This window comes from Megascapheus bottae, chromosome 26, assembly GCF_031878675.1.
Source record: "Megascapheus bottae isolate mThoBot1 chromosome 26, mThoBot2.hap1, whole genome shotgun sequence".
Taxonomy (NCBI): domain Eukaryota; kingdom Metazoa; phylum Chordata; class Mammalia; order Rodentia; family Geomyidae; genus Megascapheus; species Megascapheus bottae.
Window position 1 is genome coordinate 6,590,790 of NC_143534.1, and position 25,205 is coordinate 6,615,994.

General features: G+C 42.9%; 1 protein-coding gene across 4 annotated transcripts in view; it reads right to left on the reverse strand.

Moving 5' to 3' along the window:
* Positions 1-2,024: 2,024 nt before the first annotated feature.
* Prkcq (protein kinase C theta) overlaps positions 2,025-25,205 on the reverse strand; it is a 73,470-nt gene continuing 50,289 nt past the window's right edge. For 2 of the 4 annotated variants that reach the window (XM_090318854.1, XM_090318855.1), the window contains 10 exons: positions 23,155-23,264; positions 21,853-21,973; positions 20,396-20,556; positions 16,768-16,941; positions 12,266-12,357; positions 10,306-10,368; positions 8,844-8,982; positions 5,567-5,755; positions 3,044-3,172; positions 2,025-2,757 (listed from right to left, as the gene is read on the reverse strand). In XM_090318854.1, the coding sequence (XP_090174980.1) occupies positions 2,602-2,757; positions 3,044-3,172; positions 5,567-5,755; positions 8,844-8,982; positions 10,306-10,368; positions 12,266-12,357; positions 16,768-16,941; positions 20,396-20,556; positions 21,853-21,973; positions 23,155-23,264 (1,334 nt within the window). In that variant the 3' untranslated portion in view covers positions 2,025-2,601. The remainder of the gene's footprint in view (positions 2,758-3,043; positions 3,173-5,566; positions 5,756-8,843; positions 8,983-10,305; positions 10,369-12,265; positions 12,358-16,767; positions 16,942-20,395; positions 20,557-21,852; positions 21,974-23,154; positions 23,265-25,205) is intronic. The other 2 variants (XM_090318853.1, XM_090318856.1) reach the window with 1 other exon arrangement.

The window sequence follows — 25,205 nt, forward strand, 5'->3', positions numbered from 1 at the left end:
GGAGGCAAATCAAGTAGAAAAAAATAGCACCAGCGTTTCCAGCTTTTGTTTGATTTTAGTTACTGCAGGGGTCAAAGTCCCAGAGCAGCTATGGAGCAAGTGTCAATAATAAGAAAGTGTTTTCCTCTGTCCCTTTTAACTGGAAAAAAAAACTTTTTAAAGGGATTAGCCAATATAGCTCAAGGAATTGAATTCTGATAAAAATATAAAAGCTTTAGAGTAAATAAACCTTTGAACTCATGTCAGTAATAGAATGGTTTTGGAATAGATGTCTTTCTCTTTTAAGCCTTTCAGGGAACAGTAAGCCAGTCTGCCTGTTGCTTTGTTAACAAGGTGTCAGTCTGCCCTGGCTAATTTGTCCCGGGCTCTGAATTGTGCTTCAAATGGTATGGGTTTAAGAGGTGTCCAAAGTTTTTTCCCCTTGGTAGAAAGTATATAAGCATGACAAAAAATAACAAAAATATGTAGAAAAGAATGTTTCTTTAAAAAAGTCATAACCCCCCAACTTCAAAGCCTCAATCCCCCACAATGGATGAATGGATCAAGAATATGAAAGATACCATTTTGGTACCAGTGGGTACCATTTGGCCATCAAGAAGAATGACACTGTAGTCATTTGGAAGAGAATGGGTAGAACTACAGGTCAGGTCGTGAAGCCAAATAAACAGGATGGAGAAAGACATGGGACAGGTGATTTCCGCAGAAGCCAATGTAATATTTAAACCAAGGCAACCTGAAAGTAGTAGAACTTACTAGAGAAGAGGGTAAGGACTGAGGGGAGGGAGGGGAAGAGAAGACAGTGCAAAAGAAGGTAGTTGGGAAGGTAGATTCCACCAAAACACGTATGGAAGTGTTGCAGTGAAATCCATCGCTGTGTACAATTAATATGCACTAATAATTAGGATAAAATAAATAAATAGACTGTTTTCAGCAATGGGTTTGATCTTTTTATCCACTGTACAATAAAGAGCTACTGGTCCCATCATTACCAACATGATCAAGATTCATTGTGTGCATACATAGACGAGTCAAAAATGACATCCCTTTGTGCAACTCATTGCTAATTAAACATAAAACATTCGACAAAAGAGGAATAATAGAATGTCTTAGCCATTTGGGGAGTTTTTAATGATTTCCAAATTTTAAAACATCCATTCAACATTGGTTACATTTTGACGATCAACGTGACAGAAGCAAGTTCTTTGAGGGCAAGTTACAAGAAATTAAACTATTAAGAGGTATCTTTTTGTTTTAAAATCCCATTTTATACATCTACCTCTTTGTCCTAAGTCACAACATTTTTATCAAAACATACAAACACAACTACTTTGAAATGTATAATTAGACTTCTGATTAAATAAGATTGATGACTACCTATACCATGCATGATCATTTATCTCTCAGGATACTCAGACTTGCCATGATATCCCTAGTAATGGTATAATGAGACAGGTTCTCTTTAATCTTTGAATAATTGTGCACTTCATTTCTTTAATTTTTTTGCCTTGAGATGTGAAGATGGTAATAAATGGCTACCTAGATATGGAAATTAGCCAAGTCATGGGAGACAGCAGGGTCTTAGGAGGAGTAAAAAGATACTCTCTGTCTCTCTCTCTCTTTTTATAGTTCTCAATGAGGCTCGAACTCTGCGCCTGGGCATTGCCCCTGAGCCCTTCAGCTCAAGGTTAGTGCACAGCCACTTTGAGCCACGCACCACTTCTGGTTTTCTGGTGATTAATTGGAGATAAGAGTCTCATGGACTTTCTTGTGCCTGGGCTGGTTTTGAACTGTGATTTTCAGATCTCAGTCTCCTGAGTAGCTGAGATTACAGGCATGAGCTACCAGTGCCTGGATTATGATACTCTCTTTGTTGGACTGTAAACTTAATTTCTTTATGGACAAGATACTCAGAGTTGAGTGTTCTAGTTAACTTTTCTTGTCCTTGTCATGAGCTCTGTCCATTTGCCATACTTCTCATTTCCTGGGAATGTCATGGACAATCGGAATGAACAGGTCCATACATCTCAAGTTGCAAGCTGTGTTTATTGTGAAGAATCCCATGAAAACTCACCAAGTCCCTACCCCCAGCCATTTACACATCCATAGACACCCACAGAATGAGAGGGGTTGGTCGCTCCTTGGCTGTGGCTGATTCTGAGCCACAGGATACCAGGCAATGGGCTATTTCCATCTTGAGAAGTGATTTCAGCTTGCTCCTTGATTCAGCAAGCATTTCATCCAGGAGCAGTTGGTACTCAAGTGAAGAGCCATCATTTAACGCAGTATTAAGTTTCAAATCTTTCACGGTGTGGAGAGCCATTTTTTTTTTCAAGTAAATAACTAGGGTTAGTAACGACCTCACTTCAATGGCAGCTGTGAAAGATGCCAGCAGATTAAAAAAAAACACAACAGCACAAGGTGTTGTTATTAGTGAAAGCAGAGTTGGTTTCTGCTACAGATTTAAAAAAAAATCATGTGAGGAGCTAAAAGATCTCCATCTCTATTGAGTGTTTCTTCGCTCTTCCATCTTGCAAAAGGAACCCAAGAAGTGTTACTCGAACCAGTTCCCGGAGGGAAGGAGACCCTTCCAGTCTATGAGGTTCAGGAGACGAACCCCTCCATGCTTGGATTCATGAAAGAAAAGTTCCTGAACATGTTCTGGTCCATGCTGTTGATCAGAACTCCATCGGCCAAGGACAGTCGGGGCTTCTCGCTTAAGAATTCTTTGTCGAAATTGCTACAGTCGCAGGGTGATTTCTTGATTGAAGTTTAAGGGGGAGGGAAAGGGGAGGAAAAACAAAATCAGCCACAGAAGCCATGATCTCTAAGGTGACTCATCTGTATGTAATGTTTACAGACAACTTTACAGGGACTTCTGGACTATAGAGATTTAATTTTGCAAGCAAGAGCATTCGACGCCCCTCTACCCACATCCTGTGGTTGAAGACACACATTGCACTCAGGGGGAGAGAGGCGGGGGAGGGGGGAGGGGTGGAAGGAGCAAGGATGGCCTGGATGGGTCAGGGTTTGCCAGAGTTCTTACCACTTTAGGCCTGAATGGGGGATCGATCTCCTTTCTCTCAAGTTCTTCCCAGTTGATCTCCCGGAACAGAGGATGCTGGCGGATGTTACCTTTTACTCCCAGCCTCTTCTCAGGCTCTCTCACAAAAAGCTGCAGAGGGGCAGAGAAGGGGCAGCGGATGTAGGAATAAACCATTCCTGTCAAGTCGGGGTATGGATTTCTGAGCATCCCAGACTCCTGGGTTTCTACCCTCAGTGTCTTCTACTCATCACGATGATGAAGATGGGTGAGGCTCTCCTCCCTGACTGAGCCTTTCCCCACACTCTGCCTTTCCCCACACTCGGGTACAGCTCTGTTTTCCTCTTTGCCCTGTCATTTCACCCAGTGAAGTCGAAATGCATGCTGGAAAGACAGGACAGAAGCTGGAAAGTGTTTCAAATGGAATTAAACCAGCCAAGCCTGTTAAAGAGCAGGTGAGTGTCAACATTAACTTGGAAAAGTGAGTGTCAGGTGTCATCATTCCATCTTCCTTCATCAGCCTGGTCTTTGATGCACATTTCTCCTTCGTAGGCCCAAAGGTAAAGTACACACAGCAGTTACGGTAATATTGGAACTTGTATTACTAGAATGGAGCACTAAGTCCTTCAAAGTAATCAAGCCCACGATAGAGCCAGGGGTAAGCTCCATGTGGCCACTGAAACAGTGAAAAATACCTTTCGCAGGTTTTTATTGATGCCATCTTCCGCCCTCCCTTGGCTAATTTTGGAATTCGATTTCCTTTTATGCATGTCCAGTCATTAAAAGTGAATTTGATTGGTCCTTTTGGAGCTCTAAATTTTATTTGTGTTTTTGGCTCACAGTCAGAAAACAACTGGTGAATGATACTGGTTCAGGGGTTCCATTAACCTTTCGCTAAGGATTCTGTGAGGCCGTGTGAGCACCACTCAGCTTCAATCTCTCGATTCCTAGGGAGAGCTTTTGAAGTTTCCCCCAAATCTCTAGTGCCTCAGACAAGTTGACACTTGTCTGAGAGAGGTGGAAAGGTAATCCCTTTACATTTAACTGCCCTTAGAGGAACTTGGGAATAGTTTTCAAAGCTTTAAAAACCCACAAGTTACTTATGATACAGAAGGATCTTATCCTATTTCCCTTTTTCAGAGAGTGAAAAAAAATCCCAAAATGGCTTCATTCAATGTTAAGGGTTTTTTTTTTTATTTTTAGTCAATGAATTATGAGATTTTAGAAATCGAAAGGAGTCTGAGCTGCCATGGGTGTATGCCTGACTTCTGCCCTCAAGGTGAACTCTAGATTTAAGTGGTACTAGTCTATCTATCCTTCCAGGATTTGTACTGAGAACTTATGTTCCTCTTTTTTGTTTTTTGCCAGTCCTGGGCTTAAGCTCAGGGCCTGAGCACTGTCCTTGGACTTTCTCAAGGCTAGAGCTCTACCACTTGAGCCTCAGCACCACTTCTGGCTTTTTTCTATGTACGTGGTGCCGAGGAATCGAACCCGGATCTTCGTGCATGCTAGGCAAGGACGCTACCACTAGGCCAAACTCCCAGCCCTGTGTTCCTCTTTTTAAGGCACCACTTGGACGTCATGTGGGGAGAGAGGCAGAGTTGGTCTGTGTATATTTTAAGTACAGCTTGAGACATTCTGCTGTGTAGGAAAAACAGTAGGAACGAGGGTTGCTCAATTAGCTTTTGGTGTGGTACATAAGGCAAGCAATGGGCGGAATAGGCTGTCTCTCAAAAGTTTCTCTCCAAAATGTCCCCAAGACTGACTACTTCAAAAGAGCCTATTAAGGTTTCCAACCAAAGTACTGAGCTTTGAGCCTCTGCTAGGTTCATGGAATGTAAAACCATCCAATCCTGCAAGGACTAGTCTTTCTTCTTGTTCCTCCCTCCTTTTTTAGCTTCCACTTACTGAAGAGTTGGAGAAAAAAAGGACCAGGGACAGCCATGCCTACAATCACTGCTCCAAAAATGAGCATGCGACAGACACGATGTCTGACCGGAAAACAGAGGAAGTCTAAGCTTTGCTGGGAAGATTCATGTGGTGGCAGATAATCTTGGCCGGGATCAGCTTCAATTTCTCAACTGAGTCAGGGTTTTGGACTTAGAGGGATAAAAGATGGCGTTTTATCTGAGACTGAAAGAGAAGATTCATGTACCTTGTCCAGAATTTCAACCAGAGGCAGGGAAGATAAACAGGACTGACACACACTGCTTAATGGATCAACTCTATTACGAAAGTTCCAAGTAGGAACATTCAAAAGTCATGGAAATAGTTTTGGGGCATTTCTTTTGTAAATCATGTCCAAGGATGTTTTTCTTAAATGGATGTTTCTACTTAATAGTCACAGTGTTGAAGCCTCAGTTGCAATAGGCAGGGAGTAAGTTAAGTCCACTTAGGTCCAGTCCAGTACCAGCAGGTTTGCTCTACCATGTTTAAGTTACAATCTAGCCATGCATGAGAGCACTTGGACTGAGCAGAGAATCTAATATAAATCTCACCGAAAACCTCTTTGCCCTTGCTTCTCACCTTCACTAAAAGGTCTTTGGCATCTTTCTCGAGCCATCGTGGGTAAAATGGATTGTCCATGCGGATGGAGTGGAAGAGTTCTTCTTCATCTTGCCCATGGAAAGGTGACTGGCCAATGAGCATCTCGTAAAGGAGCACGCCAAAGGACCACCAGTCCACAGAATGGTTGTATTTCTGACCCAGCAAGATCTGTGTGACCAGAAGACCAGGACATAATTAACAGATGAGGGTGATGACTGGAAACATTTTTTTGTCTATCATAGGACTTGAACTCAGGGCCTGGGCGCTGTCTCTGAGCTCTTTTGCTCAAGGCTAGTGCTCTACCACTCTGAACCACTTCCCTGACAACACCCCTTAAAGCCACTTGGTCAAGGATTTCAGTCCCATCCACCTCTTTTTTTTTTCTATAGAGGACATAATTTTATTCATTATGGCTGAATAAAACTCCATTGCACATATGTATCCCATTTTCTCTGGTCATCTGTTGGTGAGTTTTTACTAAAACTTAGCTATTGTGAATAGTGCAATTCACATGGGCGTGAAATCTCTATTGTCTTATTGCCTCGTGACTTAGATTCCTTCATATAAATACCCAAGTGTGGTACAGTAGGATCATATATTAGTTCTACTTTTGGTTTTTTGAGAAATCACCATATTGATTTCCATAGGGGTTGCACTAATTTTTCTCCTCACTAACAATGCCTCAGTCTCTTCCTACTATACCCCCATTCCTGCCAGCACAATGTCAACATTTTTTTTTTTGCCAGTCCTGGGCTTGAGCTCAGGGCCTGAGCACTGTCCTTGGACTTTCTCAAGGCTAGAACTCTACCACTTGAGCCTCAGCACCACTTCTGGCTTTTTTCTATGTATGTGGTACCAAGGAATCGAACCTGGGTCTTCATGCATGCTAGGCAAGCACTTTAACCACTAGGCCAAACTCCCGGCCCAATGTCAACATTTTTGAGCTTGGATAAATGTTTTACTCTTCCTCTGTCTTCAAGTGAAATGGCAGAATCCTGCCCCTAGTTTCAATTTTCCCATCTAAATGAGAGGTGAGGCATGTTGGTGGCAGATATTAGAAGCAAGAAAGCTGGTACATGTCTAGATTCTGCATTGCCTCTGATGGGAAACCCAAGCCCATGTATTTGACGGGACTCTACTGTTCCTGAGTCTTTGCAAACAATATTTGAACACATCAAGCATCTCAAGACACCACCCAACAAGGTCTTGTCCTTAAAGGATAAAGAAAATATGGTACACATATGCAGTAGAATACTATTCAGTCTTACAAAAGGAAGGAGGGAAACTCTGCCATTTGGGGTGACATGGATGGAAATGAATGGAATTAGGTTAGTTGAAACAAATCAGTCCCTAATATAATTCCACGAGGGATCTTAAGGATGGATCGGTATAGTATCCCTAACACAAACCCAATGAAACATGGGAAAGTCAAGTTGCTGCAATAAACACCTGCGTGAATGGCCTTGTTCTCACGTGTGAAAAGTCAACAACATCGAGGAGCACATGGAATTCTGCAATCTGCCACTGATTTCTAGTATAAAAATGCTACCTGCTAGCTTTCATTCAGTATTTGCATATGGAAATTCATCCTCAAACTTAGAGAAAGAAAAACTGCCCGAAGGAATAATCTACAGGGAGGTCTCAAAAACCCAGGCATGTAATTAATCTGCAAAACTTATTTCAGCTTCGTTTGCCCAATGAAACGAGGTCCACACGCAACTCCAAAGCCTCACCACAAGGGGGTGCCATAAGCAATCTGAATCAGCTCCTCAGCTCCAAGTCATGGTGGTTTTTGTAAACAATTTCATTTTGGCAGAGCAAAACGAAAAGGAATTTGTGCAGGACAAGAGACAGCTGTGGTGCAAATTAAGCCTTCTAGGCTATCGGTGATGTTGAAAAAAAAAAAACCCCTCAGTCTTTTATTTGGAGGAAGAAGGAAAATGGAATCCAGAATCTAATGCAAATAATATTCCTGGAAGGAACTCTAAGACATGTCATCAGCAGGACAGGTATTTCCACACAATGTGTACACAGGTATAAGAACTCCCTGAGGAACTTTTATCTGGGCAGAATGATGAGGCTTGCAGAGGCTACGATTCTCATTTATTTAAAGTCCCTCAGTTAGGTGGGCTGGAGGCTTATGTATGTAATCTTAGCTACTCAGGAGGCTGAGATCTAAGGATTGAGGTTCAAAACCAGTAGGTGCATGGGCAATGACAGGGGTTTGTTGCTGAAACTGTTTTATGAGCGAAATGAGGGTGGTGTGTCTGATCCGATGCTTGTTCTCCATTTGCCAGTTCATCCAGTCATTCGTTCATTCTTCCTAAGGCCTTTCACATGTCGGTCTTTTGGACTGGGCCTTGTCTATTAAAGGGAAGATGGGCTCAAATCCATCTGAGGAGGAAGTGTCAGACAGGCACGCACACCTGTACCAATGCAAACTTCCCGGGTTTCATACCTGACCTCAGCTAAGGGAGAGGCTGTCACTGCGGGAAACTGGGAGTTATTTCTGCACTGTGCTTGCATCTCCCTGGGAAATCTCTAGTTACTTCAAATTAAAAAGTTAAAAACATGGAATAAGAAACTACCAGACTTTGGAACCAGTATTCACTCATGTAAGGAGATTCAAACGCACATCCACACACACACACAGATGCACGCATGCCCGCACACACAGAGCTACTAGAACAAATACTGTTACGGAAGGACCAGGTAGTTTGTCAGTCCAGAGATGACGATGATGATTGTCAGTAATATTACTGAAGTTGTGGAAGCGACACTGAGCGTCTGTAAGAACACTTTGGCATCGTATTCCACACCCAGGTAACAGAAGAGGAAATCAGATGAGAGAGAGGGAAGTTGGCATTGTCTCCCATTCTCCCTGAGATCAGTTCCTCTGACCTTCCCATTACACCTTTTGGCTATGGTGGGTTCCTGTTTCATCTGGTTTTTCACCAGCAATTCCTTCTGGCTGCTTTGAGCCTGGTGTGATGTTTTGAGGCGGTGGGGGGTGCGGTGTCATAGCCGTGACTGATAAAGATGCCTGACTTTTGAGCTCTGGAGAGGCATGGTCAGTAGGGTGCCTGACCTTGCATGAAGGTCACACAGTAGCTATGCATAGGCATCTAGCAAGAGTTTGTTCCCAAACACCAAGTACTGATGTCCAAACCAGAGATGGAAAGCCTTGGGATGAAAAGGAGGTGCTGTCATGGACAGGGCGGGGAGGGCAAGGACAGGTGAGGGACCTCAAGCTCACCTCCGGGGCGATGTAGTCAGGAGTTCCACAGAAGGTGTTTGTCTTTGCGCCTCCTATCATGTTCTCCTTGCACATTCCAAAATCCGCAATCTTGATGTGGCCGTCTCGATCCAGGAGAATGTTATCTAGCTTGAGGTCCCTGGAAAGCAAAGCAAAGCAGAAAGAAAAAATAATCTCACTGTGATTGGGTGAAAAGGAAGTGTTGTGGGTGTCAGCTCAGTTCTTCCCAGCTGGAGAGGGGCTCCCCACGGGGAGCTTTGCCAATCCCCCACTCCCCATCTTCAGACGGCCCAGTTTCTCTTTTTGGATGGTGAGATTGCTGTGTGGGACACTATCTCGGCTAGGTGGCAAGAGTGAGCAGATGCCAGGCTGCTGTGGCACTCGCCCTAGATGAGAGAGAAGACTCGCGTATAAATTCGGAGTAAAATAGTGATTAGGCCAAGATCAGAGTTGTGGGGGGCAGGAGGGAGGAAGGGAGAGAGAGGACATGCAAAAACAATGAGCACCAAACAAGAAATTTTGTTGATTTCTGATGGCTCTGGTTTCTTAAAGAAATCTTGCTTTTTGCTTACACAAACAATTCAACTGATTCTCTGTAACTTGCCACCGGCTTTCATATTCTTCTAAGTTTCCCATCTCCGTGTCTCCTGTCTGTGTCCTCGTGGACTTGGAAGTCTCAGGGACATGAAATGGCCATGGCTTGCATTTGTTGCATGGTGGTAACCTGATGGCAGTGTGTGGTGCCCTCAGTACTATTCGTGGTATGAAGTAACTACTGAGAGTTCCTGTCAGTTCCAAGATGTGGGTCTTTGAACCTGACAACTGTGCTTTTGAAGAGTTATATGGTGGGTGTCAAGCGTGTTTTTGAGAAAAGAAGATGACTGGCCTACAATAGCTCTCCTCCAAAGGCTTGGGCAGCCGGGTGAGATGATGTTGTACAAACAGAGAAATTGTGGATTCAAGGATGAGGACCCCGGAAAGGTTTTATGCACTTTTATACAGAGTATAGACCCACAAGTTTGCATCAATGTGTGAATGTTCCAGAAAGAAATTCCTTCTCCCAGCCCAAAGCAAAGCATTTCCTAAGCATTTCTACATGGCCTGAAGGAATGGGGGTTCCATGAGGTGGCAACGAGGGGACACAAGAGGAACATGAGAGAGGAAACAAGAGTCAGACAGCCGGAGGTGGAGGGAGGGTGGAAATGAGGGAAGAGAGGAGAAAGGGAGAAAAAGGATGAAGATCAAAATTAAGGTGTAGAACAAGACTGGAATATTCATAGTTTGGAGATGGCAATCTCTCCCTTGCTTGTTAACATTTACATGTAGTCAATCTCGAGGAGCGGAAGGTGACAGTGGGGGAAACGGTCTACCTCAAAAACACACGCACAGGCTGGCACTCACGAAATGAATGGGGTCAGGGAATCCAATAGCTGAGTATTTGTTTTCAAGGAACACAATTTACCTATAGACAATTCCTTTGGAATGGAGGAACTGCAGGCCAAGGATGATTTCAGCAGCATAAAACCTGAGGGGCCGGGGAGAGGAAGGAAAAGACAAAGTTCAGCATGAATGTGTGAACAGAACACAATCGAGTCTACTTGGTTTGATACATGAGGCATGACCAATGCTAGAATAAATGGAATTTGCACATAAATTCTGTCGATTCTTTTAAACAAGAAAAATGTCACTCTGTGGAACAAAGGCTCAGAGACTTCAGAGTACAAAACAGAGAGTCCCATTCCCTCATCTGAGATTATTCTTGTATTTTATACTGTGCTTGTCCAGACATATTTTGCTAATAAAAGTACATAGATAGTGAATGTGACAGCGTGACACAGCAGGAAAAGAACTTCTCCGTTTATTTTAGCCTCTGCTTGGAGTGCCCAGAGCTGTCATACACACTCATTCCAAACAGGCTTGGGTTGGTTTATTTTCATACTGACAATGTTCAAACACAGGCAAGAGATACACCCCTGGGAGGTGGAAGAAAGGAAATGAGGTTATGTCGGATACCATCTTCAGTGGTGACAGGCTTAACAGGAAATGAGTTTATGTCGGATACAAGGCAGAGCTTTGTGGAAGGGAAATTTGCTAGGAGAATTCTTCTCATGGGAGGATGCACTATGTGTCCCTTTTGGAAAGTGCTCAGAACACAACAGATAGACAGCATATGTCCAAGGTGGATTCCTGTTACAGGGCTGGACAGACAGTGGACTGACACAAAATGACTCAGTAGGTGCTTTGTGGAGGTTTTCTGAAGACTGCTGTGTCACTAGGCATGACAAGACAGCCATTGCAGGCAGAGTTTTGTAGGAACCGCTGGGCCAAATATGTGTTCAACCCACTTCATTTCAACTTAAACCATTTGTGGCCAGGCAGAATGGACAGAGTAGTAAGCAGCAAGTAAATAGTAATAATAATAAATAAACAATGACGATGATGATAATAAAAATAAAGAATAATAGCAACCTAGCACATGACTATTATTTTATTATTGTTGCTGGTACTAGGGCTTGAACTCAGGGCCTGGGCAATTTCCCTGAGTTACTTTGCTCAAGGCTGATATTCTTCCACTTGAACCGTAGCTCTACTTCCACCTTTTTGTTGCCTAGACTGGCTTCAAGCTGTCATCCTCAGATCTCAGCCTCCTGAGTAACTAGGATTAAAGGCACACACGAGTCCCCAGTGCCTGGGTTCAAAACGATCGTTTTAAGAATTGTATTTGTATTATCTTTAAAAATTAGATCTCTATTGATTATTATCGTTAAGTATTTGTGCCAAGGAGTTACCACGACTTCAATTTTTCAATGAGCTCCATAGGGGCAGTTCCCTCGTGCTTGTCTGCCACAGTGGGTTTACCAGATGGGGAGAAGGAACATGGAAACTGGTGCCAGCAGGTGCTGTGGGATTTAACTGCCCTCTGTGCAGATAAACACAGCCATAATGTCATTCAGAGGGAAGAGTCATTCTCAGATAGACCAAGTGTCTCTTCCTGTTTCCTGCTTCTCATGCTCCAAGAGCCTGCCTTCCACCTTGGCACTGAACAGACCTCAGCCAAAAGCTTCATCCCTCCGGCCCCCTCGAAGATTCGGTTCTGTTTGACTGCCTTCTTGTCAAAGGGCCAGTGTTTGCTCCTGTGCTCAATTATGTTAAGTAGAGCAAGAAGCTATGTATGGGTTTTTAAAACATGGAAAAAGACAACAAGACAGAGTCAAAGTCCAGTCTCACAAACTGGGAAACGACTGGCTTGTTTGATACTCTTGCTAAGGGTTTATCTGGCCCTGAGTTTTAGGAAAGCCAAATGAAGAAGCAAGAGGAAAAAAAAATATCACCCGGGGAAAGCATTCTGTGGTTCTGTGGGTACCAGTTTGCGTGTGGATGGATAAGAACATCCCCTCCCCCCCGATTTGTAGGGCTCTTACGTGGCTCTGGAAAGATCAAACTTGTGGCAACTTTGAATATGGTACATCAAGTCTCCACCATTGAGATACTCCATAACAAAGAAGAGGTTTTCCTGGAAAAAAACAAAAACAACAAAATCCCCAATTGTAGTTTCTTTTAAAAAGAATATATATATATATATATATATAATTTTTATCATGAAGATGTAATACAGAGGGAGTATCATTTCAAAAGTCACCAATTCTTTCTGGACAATGCCACCCCTCCTTTGCTTTTTTCCTCAGTTTCTTACTCCCATCCCTGCCCACCAGTCTATGTAGTATACACTGAATACCATGGTTGTGCTTTTTCATCTTCCATCCTCCATTTTTGGACCCCTTTGCCCTCCAAAAGACAGAAAAAGGGATAAAGAAAAACAAAACAATCCACCCAACTCCCTTCCAAATCCCAAAACAAATATCAACATCACCACCATCAATAAAAAAAATCCATGTTTCCATTTCCCAGAATTTATTTCAGTAAAGTCATTTAATGGTCAGTGGCCTTATGTCTTTGAGTTCCTTCCCTTAAGACTGTAACTTGTAGTTTCTTTAAAAAAAAAACCAGGTTGACTTTTAAAATAGGTTAGATAATTTCAGATGAATCCCATTCCATCTTGAAATTGCCTTGGGAAAGAGCGACATTTAGCTGCAATCCACCACTGGAGAAGCTAGCGAGTGCCCTGTCAGACCTCCTGCAGGGCTGTGCCTTGATCTGTGGATTGGGTGGCTGGTCTAACCTGGATTCCTGCTGCACAATGGGGCCTTGTTGAGCATGGAATCAGTGTCGATAATACACTTATTTGAAATTGGTCACGTGTAAGATAGATGGAGTTAAACAAATACACCATCAACATGCTGGGGCTCTGGCTCCAGGCCAGGGCACAGAAAGATGAAACACTTAGTAAATTGCCACTGACCGTGTTCAAATGGTCTCACTCATCAAAGATAAAGGAGACCGGGCCCCATCTTTGTATTCAAATTTTGCTGTATGACTCTCCCTTCCTGGTGTCCTTATGTCAGAAGCAAGCAACCATTTCTGAGCAGTCTGTTCCTAGTTCCTCACTAGCGCCCCCCAAAATGGCATCTCCAGATTGAGGCGGGGGGGTCCTCAGGTTGTGGGTGGGAATGTGGGGGTCTAGGACTCCATCCGGGCCAGACGCCCCCAACTGTGAGACAAAACTGCTTCAACCCAACGTTTATCTCCACGAGCACCCCAAATTTCCAAGGGTTCCTAACAATCAGGGAATTGGTAGAGGCCGTCAGGTGTGTCCCTGCACGCATTCGCACCTAAAACGCCTCACGGGACGACTTTTTAACAGTCTTAACCTTTACAGCTTGAAGCGAGACTAATCAGGGCTTAGGAGGAAATGGAGTTGCGGGCTCTCGGTGACATTCACGCCCTGCCAGCTTCCACACAGCTGCTAAGGCATGATTTTAGTTGTGTGTAGGGCCAGGTCTATTGTGTTGTCTCAGTATCCTTTTTCCAGTCCCCCTGCTTCCCATGACACTGTCAGTACACTGGGGTGTGTGTGTGTGTGTGTGTGTGTGTGTGTGTGTGGAGGGGGGGTTCTAGCAGCAGGTAGGGTTTCCTTCAGGGTGGATTTCTCCGGGCTATCAACCTTTCTGTTCACTTATTAAAGAAAAGGCCCACAGATTACCATGTCCATATGAACAAGGTTAGGGTTGATTATTACAGACCTGGGGAGCTGGCGGTATTTCTGGCATGCACTCGTCTGTGGCTGGGAGAGAAGGGAGGGCTTTCACCATTCAAGCAAGACCACAGAGCTGGCCACGCCAGAGTGCCCGGAATGAGTCTTGGGTGGGAGGTGGGGTGGGGACGGAGCTTCAGTCCCAGGTTAGTGTCTTACCCAGATACCCTATGGGCCACCTACAACACTGCAGGTGAGTGTGCTCACACTAGCACCGAGTTCTTACTTATGCTGGCAAGTTGGAAGGGTGGTATAATTTTGATTCGGGAGTAGTTTCATGTCCTCCTTTTAGCCCTCATGTATTGAGGTGTAAACAAAAGACATCCTAGAAAAACAGGATATAAGGATTTGCTATAAACAAACCCAAATAATTGTGTACTTTTAAAAATTGTGCTGTGCTGTGCTGCGTTGTGTTGTGTAGATGTATCCACATGTGTAAAAAAAGGTCTCAGGAAAGAGGAGGCAGAGAAATAGCATTCTGCAAATCAGCCAGCTCAGCCTGTTTGTATTTCCACTGTAACTCTAATTACTCAAGCTCTCTCCCTTCCATGGACTAATTAGGGAGTACTAGAAATTCTGAATTCTATGGGTCTGTACCTTGCCATAGGAATTACAGCCCAGTTGGCATAGACTGCCTTAATTGTCCCATTGGGTTTTTCCTGAATCAACTAGCACAGTTATTTTCCTTTACAATGAAAGTGCAAACAGACCTGCCCCCCCAGTCATGAATTTTAAAACGCATTCCTTGACATGGTTGTTTCTCTGAGGAGAGATGGAAAAATAGCATCCTGGCTTCCCTTGCTTAATTACAGCCACTTGTGGTTGTCAGAGGGTTGCTGAGTCCCTTGGGAATGCCTGTATTCTCTTATCTGTGAAATGGGCACTAATAATGGCCACTTGATGGAGTTACCAGAAAGATTAAGTGAGTTTGGTTCATAGTAAATGATTTATAGCTCTGAGATGTCACTCTATTTATTACTCCAGTTATTAAATACAACATCCCTGGATATTCATGCCAAGAAATGCGTATTTCACCAGCACAGGGGAGTCCTAGTTCAGACAAAATTTTCAGTATTGTAAGTTTGATGTGAAAAATGAACTTTTTCTACTGAATAGTTTTATAAAATAATTAAGTTCTCTCAACTATGAAAGGCAAAGAAAGAAAAGAAATTGGAAATTTTGTCTGCAGTACTTTTGAATCCAAGAGCTATGAGTGACTCATTTTTAGAATACATTCATATATTTTCCAAATGTAAGTATATTTTGATGTTATTTTAGAACTAGAGGAAATCTTCAATGAATTTTACTTCTTAAAAGTGATAAGCAAGCTGGGCTCCAGTGGCTCACGTCTGTAACCCTAGCTACTCAGGAGGCTGAGATCTGAGTAATGTGGTTCAAAGCCAGTCAGGGTAGAAAAGGCCCTGGAAGATTCTTAGGTCCACTTAACCACTCGCAAAGGAAGCACTCACGTGGTAGAGCACTAGCCTTGAGCACAAAATGGCTCCGGGACAGTGTCCAGGCCCTGAGGTCAAGACCCACAACTAACCAAAAAAAAGGGATAAGCGAGTGCTTTTTTTTTCTTTGTCTTATCCCAGTGAGGTCATTGGTCATTCTGTGTTTAAGTAGTATAGATTCTCAGTTTTTGCCAGGGAGGTGGGAAGGGACTATCTAAGCAAACCTTATTTCCTAACAACAACATCAGCATCTTCATTATCCTTACTGTGTTAAGGGATCTTTTCTTTTCAAATGTATTTTGGAACTGAACTCTCTTATTATGGAGAGCGAGCGAGAGAGCGAGAGAGCGAGAGAGCGAGAGAGCGAGAGAGCGAGAGAGCGAGAGAGCGAGAGAGCGAGAGAGCGAGAGAGAGAGAGAGAGAGAGAGATCATGAACCTTTGGTGCTGGTGGCTCACACCTGTAATCCTAGCTACTCAGGAGGCTGAGATCTGAGGATCCTAGTTCTGATTTGGGGAGGGTAAGGGGAAGCACAGAAACAGTGGGACAAAGGTGGATGAATTCAGCTACTTTCTAGACACTGTGTTGGAAATGAAAATGAACTATATGATTTGTAGGGGAGTGGAGTCAGGAGGGAAAAAACTGGGAGAAAACAAAGGAAGAAGTGATGGTATTCAAAAAGAAATGTACTCATTACCTGACTGAAGTCACGGCAAACCCTCTGTACATCACCTTTACAAAGCAAAGCAAAGCAAAACAAAGCCAGCCTGGTCAGGAAAATCCATGAAACTCATACCCAAATAAGTACCAGAAAACTGGACATGGCACTATGGCTAAAAGTTGTAGAATGCTACCCTTGAGCAAAAAGAGCTGAGGGACAGTGCCCAGGCCCAGAGTTCAAGCCCCGTGACAGGCTTTCAGAAACATTCAGTGAAGGGCAGATGAATAGAGAGAATGACTATTGTGACACTATTCAGAGTGCATGTGTGAAAATGGAGCTGGGTAACTCGAAGGTTGGGAGAGAATGATTGAAGGGGTGATGGAGATACATTGTCTCATTAACTGACATTTTGAACAGAAACCTCTGTGCACAACTCCTTAAGGATAATTACAAATGTTTTTAGAAAATTAGAAGAAGGATCTCCTTGGTGTTTAGGCGAGGGGGCACATTTTGGATGGAAGGACACAAGGGAGAGTGAAGAAAGTAAAAAGGTAATTATGGACCCAAGATCTCAAAATAAGACCTAAGATGTCAACGCAGCCATTGCACTTGGGGCACGAGGGGTGGGGTGGGGTGAATAGCTCAGCAGAAGCCGTACCTTGGTCTGGAATGTACAGAACATATGTGTTAGAAACGGATGCTCCCAGGCCAAGGACAGAACTCTCTTCTCCACCATGGTACACTCTACATCGTCGTCCATCAAAACCACATCCTTCTTTAAGGCTTTGATTGCAAAGAATTGATTGCTTTTCTTGAACTCAGCAAGGAAGACCTAGAAGGAAGGGGAAGAAGCAACTTGGTTTTAGAATTTAGGTGATGTACAGAGGGGTGACAGTTACATAACTCAGGTAATGAGGATATTTCCTTGTGAACACCGCCTCCCTCATTCTCTCCTGGTTTTTCTCCTCCCAACTTCCCTGCCCCCACCCAAAGTTATATAGTTCACTTCTAAGGTAGTGTCTAACGGGTTTCACTGCTTGAACACTTTATCTTAGTTTCACACTTTATCCCTCTGTTTCTATGCCTTCCCTTCTCGTACCCTCCCCAATCAGATAAACATATACCAGACACAGGGTACAGAAATCAACAACAGTGACAGAGGGACTAAAACAAAAAGTACAATAAAAAACATGACGTATGTTCTTCTAGGCTTAAAAGTAGATTGAGAACAGGAGTTGAGAGGCTACCATTATGCTGAGAAACCCCAATTTTCATAGTGAGCCTGAGAGGAAGCACACATTTCATAGTATGCTTGGTATTTTGAGAAAGGGGGAAATGACAGTCCCATTTTGGACCTTTCTCTTCTGCCACCTCAGTGTACAGGAACTCAGTTCCCAGGGGAAAGTGGCATCCTGATATAGATATATAGTGGAGAAACTCTGAGTTCCAAGCCAACCCTTGGGATATTTACTGAGGCTTGTATGTTTAACTGAAAGTCTTATTCACCTTGTCCAAATGTAGAAATCCACATGGGAACCCAGAAAGATAAACATTTCATTAACAATTAAAAGTATGCTTTTGGTAATTTCTTCTTTCAGTGAAACATCCTAAAACCAGTCATAACTAAGAAGCTGAAAAGGCAATTTCCATCTATATCAAGTGCTTTCAATTTTTGGTAGCAGGTTATAATTGGACATTAATTGCTGCTAAATCATAATAAAGATGGGCTGTAAAATTGCCTATTACACTCAGATTAACACCAAATGAGCCTGTGGTGATTCATATTATTGTGGAAATGAGCTGAAAGGATTTGTGGATGCCAGCCACTGAGTGCAGGGCAGCGAGATTTTTTGTGGAAAAGCAATGCTTTGGGTGTTTAAATCCAAGCGCATGGAGCCCATGTCATTGACCTGTGGTGGTGGCTTGGTTGCATTTTAGTTTGTTTATTATTCAATAAAGAGAGTAAAGTTTCTTGCCAAAGTCTGATGAGCGGGTGCTCAGCATGACATTGGCTTTGGATGAACCAATTCATGGAGCTGTGTTCCCCAGGTAAATTTTTCCTACGAGTTGCATCCATGAATGTAAATCAACTTAAGAGCCCCATTAGTAAGTTCTGTGTTCTTTCTTCCTCCCCTTCACCATGTCCTTTTCTCCTCTTCCTTTTCCTCCTCCTCCTTTTCTTCATTTTTTTCTTCTCTTTTTCCTCCTCCTTTTAAAATTTTTATTTAAAGGTGATGTACAGAGGGGTTGTCTCCTCCTCTTCCTCCTGTTATCCCTCCTTCTCCTCTTCTTTCTCCTCCTCCTATTCATCTTCCTCCTCTTCTTCATCTTTCCTCCTCCTCTTCCTCATTCACTTCCTTCTCCTGTTCCTCTACTTGTTATGTTGTGTGCTGTGTGTCTCTGTTTTGTATGTTGGAGTCTTAACCCCTAGTACTTGAGCAACAAAGGGTGCTGGCAGAATTGGCTACACAAGGGCAGAAGGCTCAAGTTAGATGCTCACATATCACCCCATTTTACAAACAGTTCTAAAGGGACTAAAGACCTCATTGTAAGACCAGATACCCTGAAAACATTAAAGGAAGGGGTAGCGGATACACTCGGGTTTCTTGGCACAGTGTGAAACTTGTGAAGACCCAGAAACACAATAAATCAAAGAAAGGGTGGATAAATGGGATTACATTGAACTGCACGTTTCTGCACACCAAAGGACATGGCTAGAAAGAAAAATAGGAAGCCCAGAGAATGAGAGATGTTTTTTAAAACTAGTTTTACATCAGACAAGGGTCTCATATCTAAAATATACTTAGATCTAAAAAATTAAATCTCCAAAAACAAATCCTCAAAGAAACAACAACTTGATCAAAATGTGGGCTAACTACTTAAAGAGACACTTCTCCAAAGAAGAAATGAGAATGGCCAATAGACACATGAAGAAAGGTTTACCATCTCTGTCCATAAAGAAAATGCAAATCAAAAGTACACTGAGATTTCACCTCACCCTAGTTAGAATGGCCTTATCAAGAAAATCAATAACAGATGCTGGCGGGAAAGTAAGTTGTTCAACTGCTCTGGAAAGCAGTGTGTAGTTTCCTCAAAAGACTGACTACAAAGCGGCCTGCACGAATGCTATCAGCACAACCATGTTCATTGCCGCAATATTTACCATCACTAAGATATGCAATCAGCCAAACACCCCTCAGACGACAAACGGATCAAGAAAATGTGGTGTATCTACACGACGGAATTCTATGCTTCCATCAGAAAGAGTGACATTGCCCCACTCATAATGGAAAAGACTTGGAAAAAATTATATTAAGCAAAGTAAGCCAGACCCAAAGAAACATATGCTGCATGGCTTCCTTCATTTGTAATAACTAGAATATGTCTATACATCTACAAGTTAATCCAATAGATAGTAAAAAACAATTAAGACTTGGATACCATTAATTTAACAGCACTGTAAGCGTTAGCACACTGAGAATGAGGGAGGATATTCTTAGGAGATGATCATAAGGGCTCAATAACTATGTGCATATGACTATTTAAAATGGTACTTATTGATATGAACTCCAAGAAATGCAAATGAGGGGTTTTTTTGTACTGTTCGTAGGCATTTCTGTTTTTTCTATCTTTTTCCCCCCTACTTTGGTGTATTTCCTGTTGTCAATGTTTTTTATTTCTCTACCCTTTGAGGGGAATCACAGAAATGATGGGATAGAGGGTGCCAATTTGACAGTGATACTCATTAGACACTATGTTGGAAATGGACATTACAACTTGTGGGGGTTAAGTGGGGAGAGTAGTAAAAAGTGAGGGAGGGAGTGATGCTGTTCAAAAAGAAATGTCCTCATTACCTTACTTATGTAACTGTATCTCCTCTGTACATCACCCTTACAATAAAATAAATTTAAAAACTGAAAAAAAAAGACCAGGAGAAAGTTATTGGAAGAAACCATCCTAGCAGCTGTGAGAGACTAAATTTCTATCATTCAAGATAACTCAGTATTTTCTGGCAGTAGCCTAAACAAACGAATCCAAGCTTGAAATTATTTAGTACAGGGGGAAAAATACCTAAGAAATAAAAGGATACTCCAGGCTAGAAGAAGAGGCAATACAAGACAAAAATCCAACAAAATGCCTGTGCGAAACAGGCAGTAGATGAAGCACCTTTCTGTGTCTTGGTTGCCCAAAGATCCGAGCTCCCCAGCACGCCTGTACAAACCCTCTGTACAGTGCATTACATCTCTACAGTTGAGTCCACAGAATTCTGTGGCATGGTAACATACCTTGCCAAAACTGCCTTTTCCCAACATCTTGTGCAAGACAAAATCTTCGATTTTCGGTTTCATCTGCTGGGATGGTTTTTCTATGTTTAGTTCAGGTTGCAAATGATGGCTCATTTTATCCATCTCATCCAGTGGTGACTCCCAAGAGATTCCTTGAGGCTCTGTAAGTGGCAAGTCAGGGTTAAACACCACCCTCGAGGTGACCATCCGCATCTCCCTTCCACCTCCTGTTCAGAGGCTGCACTACACTGGTGTGGTGGCTGTAGCAGAGTGAAGGCCTGTCTTATAGGTGAGCCTGGCCAGATTCTAACCAGTGAAAGAAAGACAAGGAAGAGCTTTTTAATCCTATCAGATCCAGGACCAATAGGAATTTTAATCCAATCTGAAGACAATGGAAGACTAAGGAAGACCTTAAAAAATTTTTTAAATACTACCAGATCATGGGCCAATAAAGATTTTAAACCAAATTGAAGAAAAAGGATTCTAAATTGTCTGTGTGGCTTATGGGGACACAGTGGTGCCAATTTCCATGAGTCACCCCATAAAAGTGTGTCAGGAACATATGGAACCCAGAAGATGGCTATAGACCTCAACTGCATTATTCATTAGTTTTTAATTTGAGATGCTATGTTGATTCTAGCTAAAGTGCCATCTTCCTCCTTGCTTGGCCCTTCCTAGATCCAATTCAAACCTTCCTTTTTGACTTTGCATGCCCATTCAGTATTGCCCAATGCCAGAAGTCATATAGAAAAACTTTTTTTGGGGGGACAGGAAATTGGAAGTGTGGCTTAAATAGTAGAGCACTTGTCTAGTAAGAGCAAGGCCTCGAATTCAAATCCTAGAACCAATGAAAGAGAAAACTTTTGAAGTTCTCTTTATATTGTATTATCTATGATGATACTATATTAATATTACTTCTATACTTAAAATTTCATTTGCATTCTTTCTTAACTCCAAGAGTGACCTTTTTCAGTGCATGCTGAAACTATTCAAGTCCAAGAATCAAGTAACAAGGAAAATAGTGGATGAGATAAACTTTCATAATGTGATGTGTGTTTAGGACACTGGGCCTGGCTATTCTTTTTTTGACTCTTAAATTTCCTAAAAGAAAGTCTTTCAGGTCCAGAATACGACCAACTCTTGTAAATTTTCCCACCATCTTACTTTAGGACAGAGTTCAATAAAACCATCCAATACAGACAGGAAGTGACAGTGTAACTTTCTAAGGAAGGACTTGCAGTAGCTCCTCCCTGCTGAATCTTCTTCCTCCCACCCTCCTTTCCCCAGCAAGACTTCCTTTCTAAGAAGTCCCAGCCTCTTGGTTAGTGGTTGAATCTGACATCTTTCAATAGGAAAGGACTGTCCACTGAAGAGGTGAACTGAGAGTTTAAATCCACAGAACTCAGGGTGAGGCAGATCAAAACCAGTGATTGACATTAGTGGACCACTATAACAACTACCTCTTTTTCCAGGGGTCGGGAAGTTGAGTTGCCTTGTTTCACTTCGGATAGCACATGGGAGACCAATTTCAACTGGACCTTCTCGGAAGATGAGTTCTGAATCTCTTAAGGAGCGAGCCTGGATAACAGACAGAGAGTCAGACGCCTAGCCATGTGTAGTGGATGGGGCAGCTCAGTTTGCTGTTCCTGGGGACAAAAGCCATTTAAGATTCCTCCATTCAGGCCTCGTGAGGTGGCTCACATTTATCATCCCATCTCCTTGGGAGGTGAAGGTTAGCAGTCAGCTTGAGCAAAATGTTAGCAAGACCCCATGCCTATTAATAAGTCTGGCTTGGTGGGGGACACATGTAATCTCAGGTACACGGCAGGAATCACTGTATAGGGAAATCACCAGCTGAGATGGGCCTGGCTCAAAAGCACCATAGCACATCTGAAAAATGACTGGAGGTGTGGCTCAAAGGGCAAAGCAAGTACAAGGCTCTGAGTTCCATTCCTACTCCTATGAAAGGTTTCTAAATGCTCAGCATGCCTGAAGCTCACCTGTCCTTCAGCACCCTCTGAATTCCTTATCCCATGAGAGTTTCTGTATGTAAGGCACTCGTGCAGCGTGCGCAGCTACTTCCAACGTTTTGGGACTCACTGAACTCTTTCTCCAAGTGAGAACAGGTCAGTGGAGAAGTAATGTCCACAGCTGACACCCAGCCTCAAAGAAGATTTGTTCCTAGAGGCAGGAGTGAGGCCGGAGTGGGCACGAAGGCATGCGTGGACAGGGAAAGGTCACCCCGGACTCAGCATTCTGAGGGAATTTTGGAGATGAACCCATAAATGATTATTTCTCCCCAAGCTATTACATAGTCCTTATCAGCTAATAAAGTGGATAATAGATAGTGAGTTCAATAAATTCACTTGGTCCTGTCATTTCTCATCTCACAAACCATTTAAGATCTCGCGCTCCTATGACTCACACCTGTAAACCTCTGTACTCAGGAGGTTGAGACCTGAGAATCAGGGGTTCAAAGTCAGCCGAGGCAGGAAAGTGCTGGAGACTCTTATCTCCAATTAACCATGAAAAAGACCAAAATAGTAGAACTATTGGCTGAATAGCAGAGCACCAATCATGAGCAAAGGGACAACGCCCAGGCCCTAAGTTCAAGGCCCAATACTGGTGTCAGTATTAGGGATAAGGGAGTTAACTGCTCAAAAGTACATTCCTCCATATCCTGTGGCTCTGCTGCAGACCAGCAAGCAAAAGACTGAGGTAGTGACATAGGGAGTTTGTCAACTCAACACCTTCCCTACCTGCTGGGTGCTTTCGATCATTGCCAGTGCTTCAGCCATTAGCTTCTGGTTTATACCACATAGGTTGGCCACCTTTGTCTGGCACCGGTGGTGGACGTTCATGCCACATGCTGGAAGGAAGAAAGGGGGCCGTGAGTAGGAGGAAAGAACCTACTGGTGCTTAGAAATGGCACTCTCTTAGGGTAGGACCAAAGCCTCAGAGCTAGGGAAGAAAAGCTGTGCTCGGCCTGCATCTGGGTTGGGCCATGTCTCTCGGAAGTTAGTAGAAAGTGCTAGAATAAAGAGTGAGCTCTCTCCCTCTCCACCCTGCGTGGGGCTATTCTATCTTCCAGCCAGCAGCCTCAGTCTATAGAAGGGAAATAGAGAGGGAGGGAATGGAGAGAGATGGAGGTTCAGTTATTAAACTCACTGGTTAGAATGCTGCTGTGGGGCTGTGGGGTGTGACACAGCCTCGAATCCTGGCTGCTAGGGGCCAGTCAGGGCAACCTGAGTCTTCTGTGAATAGAACTGGGTGGATAGAGACCCCAAGGACTTCTGGTTATTCACAGGAAAATTTATTTTATTTCATTCTAGATGTATTTGAAGGTGAAAAGTAAAAGCCTTTCCTTTTTCTTTGAATCTTTTCTTTGGAATAATAATAACAACAACAACACAAAAAAGGCAGTAAAAAGGGACATCTGAGTCTGGATAATCCTTTTTTGCTCTTCTTGTCCTTTGGCTATAGCTTGCTTCTCTACTTTGATCAATGGATACCTTTCCAAAAGCTGTTCACAAAATGGGATACCCCTGGCACTGGTGACCTCCAGCTGTGAATCCTAAGGTCTTATCCAGATGCTTCTCAAATTTTATGTGATTACAAGCAGGGTGGAAGACTCCAGGATTGATTAGGATCCTATTTAGTGCATTTCAAGTTTTTTTTTTTTTTTTTTTTTTTTTTTTTGCCAGTCCTAAGGCTTAAACTCATGACTTTAGCGCTATGCCTCAGCCTCTTTGTGCTCAAGGCTAGCTCTCTACCACTTGAGTAACAGTCCCACTTCTTGCTTTTTTCTAAGTATTTTATTGGAGATAAGAGTCTCACAGACTTTTCTTCCCAGGCTGGCTTTGAACCCTGATCCTCAGATCTCAGCCTCTTGAGTAGCTAGGATTACAGGCATGAGCCACCAGTGCCCAGCAAAAATGGTATTTCTTATACTTAATGGTTTAAATGTACATTTATGATACAATTATAGAAAGTAGTTATGATATGTAAACATGTTTTATAGTCCTATGGATCATAAGCATATATGAACACAAAAATTAAAACATTAAAGTATGGTATGTGCAGGGGAGAATTCCAGTGCTGTAATTCCTTTGAACAACTATTATTGTCTAATGATATAAATACCAGAAAGCTTGTACTTGGGTATCAGGAATGCTGAGGTTGAGGAGAGAAGGAGAGGGGCAGATGAGTGAAAAGAAGGAGGGAGGGAGGATGCAGTCATAATATTCTAGGTAAATATATGAAAACAGGGCTAGGAAAACTGAGGGGATGGGTGGAGCTGGGAGGGATGAAGAGAATGACTAAAAGTGTGACTTTGGCCAAGATAATTTACATATTAACTGACACACTGCCTTGAACTCCCGTGTACAACTTCTTCAAGATAATGAAAAATCAAGATAAAGAAAAGAAAGAAAGTAGCTCAGAAAAGAGACCTTTGCCCCTTACCCTGGAAAGTCAAAGAAGACCTCCCCCAACCCCAAAGGAAAAGAAAGAGGAGTGGGAATTGTTCTAGGGTGTGCTGGTCGTGTCTTGCACAGTGAGCTGACACTAATGACCATACACGAGCCACCTCCTCTCCAGGGGCTTCTGAGTACAAGTCCTGGCATTGGGCCATGCTCAATATATACAACCTAGCTCTGAGTCCTTATGAGTTCTGCAAACACCAGCCTGAAGGACTTTCACCTCTGTGACCTTGACACTCTTCTTGGAGGAAATGGGAAAACTGGGATAATGTTCCTGTCAGTCAATGTAAAAACCATCACATCCCCGTTATTCTCTTTAGAAAACCTAA